General features: G+C 42.3%; 1 protein-coding gene across 1 annotated transcript; it reads left to right on the forward strand.

Moving 5' to 3' along the window:
- Positions 1-1,508: 1,508 nt before the first annotated feature.
- Positions 1,509-4,376, forward strand: LOC118561481. The gene is made up of 2 exons (XM_036133600.1): positions 1,509-1,537; positions 2,360-4,376. Exon 2 carries the CDS (start codon positions 2,724-2,726, stop codon positions 4,035-4,037), a length of 1,314 nt encoding a protein of 437 aa, XP_035989493.1. The 5' UTR covers positions 1,509-1,537; positions 2,360-2,723; the 3' UTR covers positions 4,038-4,376.
- The last annotated feature ends 696 nt before the right edge of the window (positions 4,377-5,072 follow it).

Raw genomic sequence — 5,072 nt, forward strand, 5'->3', positions numbered from 1 at the left:
GATACCACCCCGGAGATGACACAGTTTCTCTACTGATTTCACAGTTTGTATGTGTACAGCCCTTGCATGGGTGTGTACCTAGATCCTTATATAATGTATGTGTGATGAGCAATCGGGGCTTCTTGCCGATCAAGAGCCCATCAGCGCTGGTGTGACTGTAACTGTTTCTCTGTCTTTAAGTAGATAAAATATAACTAAAAGTATACTTGTCTGTTTTATGCATCCTACATTCAAGGTAATAAGTAAGTGGGGGTCGCCTGAAGGGTAAAAAGAGCTGGGTCCACCGAGGGTGCTTCACCGCGGAGGGGAGGCGGTGAAGTCAATAACAGCTTGGAACCCTAATAATGAAAAAAACACACGAAAAACAATAGCCTTGCACAGCCTGTTCTTTCTGCTCTGCGGGCTTAAAACCCTAACAATGCAAAAACAGACGGAAAAACAATAGGGTTCTACCCGCTACGTGGGCTTGGAACCCTAATAATTTAAAAACACACGGAAAACAATAGGGTTCTCTGCTTACTTAGCAGACGAACGGCTATGCCTTGCATAGCCCGTTCTTTTTGCTCACAGAGGAGACGAACGGCTATGCCTTGCATAGCCCGTTCTTTCTGCACTGCAGGCTTGGAACCATAATAATTTAAAAACACACGAAAAACAATAGGGTTCTCTGCTCACAGAGGAGACGAACGGCTATGCCTTGCATAGCCCGTTCTTTCTGCACTGCGGGCTTGGAACCCTAATAATATAAAAACGAACGAAAAACAATAGGCCCGTTCTTTCTGCTCACAGAGCAGACGAATTAGGAACCCTAATTACATAAATAAACACAATGCGTAGGAAAGCAGTGGTGGCTGACGAATATCCTTTAAATTAAAAGGACATGACATAAATTGAAAAAGACTTTGATTCGCTTGGTAATTAAAAAAGAAAATTATACTATCTAAAACAAAACAAAAACAAAAAATAGAAAAAAACACAAAACATCTTATGCCAGGATTAAAACAATAAACAAACAACCTTGACATGATTAAGTGTTGTCATTTTACCAACAAATAAAAAATAAATGTGATGCTGAGAAGACTGTTGGATCCCTGCTGCACAAAAGATAATCCCCGCAAATGGCTACGCTGACTGCGGCCCTTGACGCACCACATGTGCAGCATTCAATACGGAGCAGACATTGCTCGGGGATCTGCAAAACCACACACACACGCGCACCTCATGTATCTTCAGATACTTAAATGCAGATAAACTAATGCGGTACCGCGCACGTGACGTCACGGCCTTAAGAGTAACGCCCCTTTTGCCGCACCGGTAGGGCAAACAGTCGTAGAACGCACATACAAACCAGCCACTACAAGCGCAACAGAAACAGCGATATGACCGACTTTGCAGCCATTAAACTTACCCAAGACGATGTCCCAGGCGCACGGTTTACTGGTCGCACTGTGGAAGAGCACACCAACCTTCAGCTGAAACGGTGGCTTGAGTGTCGAGGGCTAAAAAAAACCGGAAGACGGGCCGAGTTGATTCAACGGTAAGCTTTGTTTTTTTCCCTGCTCGGCGTTCATGCCTTTGTTATGATTTCCACCGTGCCTTTTTTGTTTGTTTGCAATCAACGTCCAGGAATCTGTATATCTTGCCAATAGGTAGCTACAAAACGATTGTTCACATCTCAGAATCTTTCGCTTAAGAGATTCAGGGCGTTTGTTTTTGAGTAAGCTATCCCGGTAGCAGGGTACCATGTTAGCGCCTGCTAACATGCTAGCCTATATGCTATCATGGCAGCAGGCGCTTCATTATTAACATGTCGGCCTCCTATCCTGCCTATCCGTGGCTAAAATCACAGAGCTACATAATACACTGGAGTGCTAATCGCCGGCTGTTAGAACGAGTCGCTTTGAAGCCACCAGCCACCATTTTGGTACTCCCTATTTCCCCCCCAGTAAATAAGGAAAATGTGCGCTCATTTAATATTATTAACATGTAAAATATTTCAGCACCTAATGTCCTTGTAGTTGATAGTGTTAGTACATCCACTGACTGTGAAACGTTTTCACACAGCCAGAAAACTGCTTGTTGTTGCAAACAAATCCTATGGGATTCTGTGAGAGTTGGGAGTAGCAAGATGGTGGCCAGTGACTTCTGTTTTTCTTGGCAAAACCAGCACTCCAGTGTATTATATAGCTCAGTGGGCTAAAATATATACTAGGCCTATTTTAGACCTTTTATAGAGGAAACATGTAGAGGCAGGCTTGCTGTTCAGTTAGTAAGTTGTAGGCTATGGCTTCCATGTAGACACATTATGATGTTTTATGATGTTGCTAATTACTTTTTTTTTTTTTTTCTTTTTTTTCAGTTGCCAAGCAGCAATTTCTTCAGGCCGGGCACACCAAATCGATTGTTCGGTTGACAAAGGTCAATGGCATTCAAAGAAACTTGCTGAACAAAATCAGAGTGGAACTACCAACAGTGAAGATCCATCACTTGTTCTTCATGACTGGAAGGACTTTGAAAGCTTCAACCTGCCTCCCCTCTACAACTACGGGAATGTGTACCGTTGGCTCGTTGAGTCTATCCCAGCGGTAACAGCTCCTGGGACAGAAAGTGACGATGAAACCGATAACACAGATGTGATCACTGAAAAATCCCTTCGTCGTGGGTGGCAGTATGTTGATTCTAACTTTGTGCATTCTGTGAAATTTGCCGAAAAAGGAAATATCATGCACTACAAGTGTACTGTCGAGGCTTCCATGAAAAACATAAACTACACTGTCACTGTCGAACTGTCATCATTAAGTGGAGCTGTGAGATCTGCTGGGTGCCAGTGCAAAGCATCTGCTCTCGGACGTTGCAGTCACGTTGCTGCTTTGTTACTGCTCTTAACAAAGTATGTAGTTGGTGCGGACAACAGTGGAAAGCCGGCCTGCACAGAGCTTCCATGTCAATGGAACAAAGGAAAAAAGAGAAAAACACCTGGACCTGTGAGTGAAAAAATGTATGGTAAGCGACCGTTATCGAATGTTAAAAGTTTCGATCCACGACCGAAAGGAAGTAGTGTGACGGACAGTACCATTAACAGTTTTCTGAACGAGTTGGCTGCTGCAAATGTTGCATCAGGTACTGTTAGTATGTGGGAAACTGTATTGTTACATCAATATAGTGACTACCAGCTACCTGCTTGCCATAGAGAGCTGCTGACTGCACATAAAGACAGATACCTCAGGAACCTGTCAGCACACACACCTCTGGGCTGCCATAGTGCAATGATGGCTGGAACAGAGGAACAGTCCTCCTCATCATCTTGGGCAGCAGAACGATACCTGAGAATGACTGCCTCACAGAGTAAGGAGGTCCATAAGCTGTGGCAACTTATAAAAGACAATGCTGAGCTCCCACCTTCAGTGAACCAGAGACTATTGAACTTTGTCAGAAAGAAGGTGTGGGGCCTAGATGTTGTGACAACAACATATATGGAAAATGGACTGAGGTATGAAGAGACGGCGAGGACCTGCTACTTGGACTTCAAGCGTTGCAATGCAGCAAACTACAGCTGTGTGAAGACAGGACTGTGGGTGTCGAGCCAGTTTCCTGAGCTGGCTTGTAGCCCTGATGGACTTTCATTTGACCCCCAGACGAATGCGTTTGGTCTAGTGGAGATTAAAGTGCTGAAGCTGCTTCAGTCGATGTCACCACAGGAATGTGTCCAGGCAGCAGAGAGTGGAGAGCTGAGTAGTTCTCGTCTGAGTAGCTCCTGTTTCCGGGTGAAGGATGGACAGCTTGTCTTGGTGAGGTCCCATCCATACTACTACCAAATCCAACATCAGCTGGGGGTTGTTGGTCTTCAGTGGTGTGACTTTGTTTTGTGGTCATCAAAGGGTGAGCCATCAGTGGAGAGAATACAGAGGGACGATGGCTTTATCAAGATGATTCTCGAGTCAAATGTCAAATTTTGGAAGTGTGTTATCTTGCCTGAACTAATCGAGATGAGAGCTCCACGAAATTTGGTTCCCTTTGTGCTGCATGATTTATCCTAATATTTGATCAACCAGTCACTGTGATGAATATGAAAAAACATGCCATTTTCCATAGTTCATAACTGTACTTGCAATAATTGAAACTTTGGATTTACTAATTCACAGTAAGGCTTTTTCTATTTGTTTTTTTTTTATTTGTTTTTGTGCAGCTTTTTCCTTGGTGTATGTGAGCAACTCATTACCATGTTTGAAATGCTGCTATTCATTACCCTTACACTTTGATGTTTTTTAACTTTGTGCTTTGAACTGTGGTTTTTTGTTCATACATTCCAGAAAAAAAACAAAAAAGTATTTTCCTTTTTCCTTTATTTTTTGTGAATTAAAAAACATGCATGTAAATTTAAGTAAAAATAAATGTTTCACATACAAAAAGCAATTTTGTGTTAATTTTTCACATTTTAAAGGCATACATTCACTTCATACATACAAAAGGCCTCTAATGACATTTTTAAGATATTATTTAGCCAACTGATCCTGGAAGTTTACCAGACATGATGCTACAAATACAGCCTGTGATGCAAGTGGGGCCAATGACAAGGGAATAGTGCCCGATATTAATTTAAATTTCTTCAGTCTTTCATTATAGCGTTCAACATGTATTCTAGCCTTGGCGATCCTGCGAGTTAAAAGTTCCTCTTGTGCAGTCAGGTTTTTTCTACCGTTCAAAAAAGGTGGCATGTTAACATGTACATGTTTAGGCATCAACAAATCTTCAACTGTGAACCCCCGGTCCACCAGCAGAAGATCACCAGGGTTCAAGTGTGACAATATCCCACACTGTTTAAAAATGTCCCTGTCACTCATAGACCCTTCATATAAATCTGACACAAAGACACCTGCACCATTAGGCGCAACCGCTATCAAACATTTATAAGTGTGATGATGTTTATAATTTGAATACAAATTACCCTGCTGAGAAAAGTTACGAGGCATCTGGACAAAGAACTCGGTACAATCTACAGAACAACGAACATTCTTAAATGACTTAAATGATTTAGGCATAAACCTCTTTAACACAGACCTATCAGGGAACAT

The sequence above is a fragment of the Fundulus heteroclitus genome, unplaced genomic scaffold, assembly GCF_011125445.2.
Source record: "Fundulus heteroclitus isolate FHET01 unplaced genomic scaffold, MU-UCD_Fhet_4.1 scaffold_64, whole genome shotgun sequence".
In the NCBI taxonomy this organism is placed as follows: domain Eukaryota; kingdom Metazoa; phylum Chordata; class Actinopteri; order Cyprinodontiformes; family Fundulidae; genus Fundulus; species Fundulus heteroclitus.

Excerpts from the sequence above, each read along its gene's own strand:
- LOC118561481 (XM_036133600.1), top strand. The coding sequence starts at position 2,724 with ATGCACTACAAGTGTACTGTCGAGGCTTCCATGAAAAACATAAACTAC.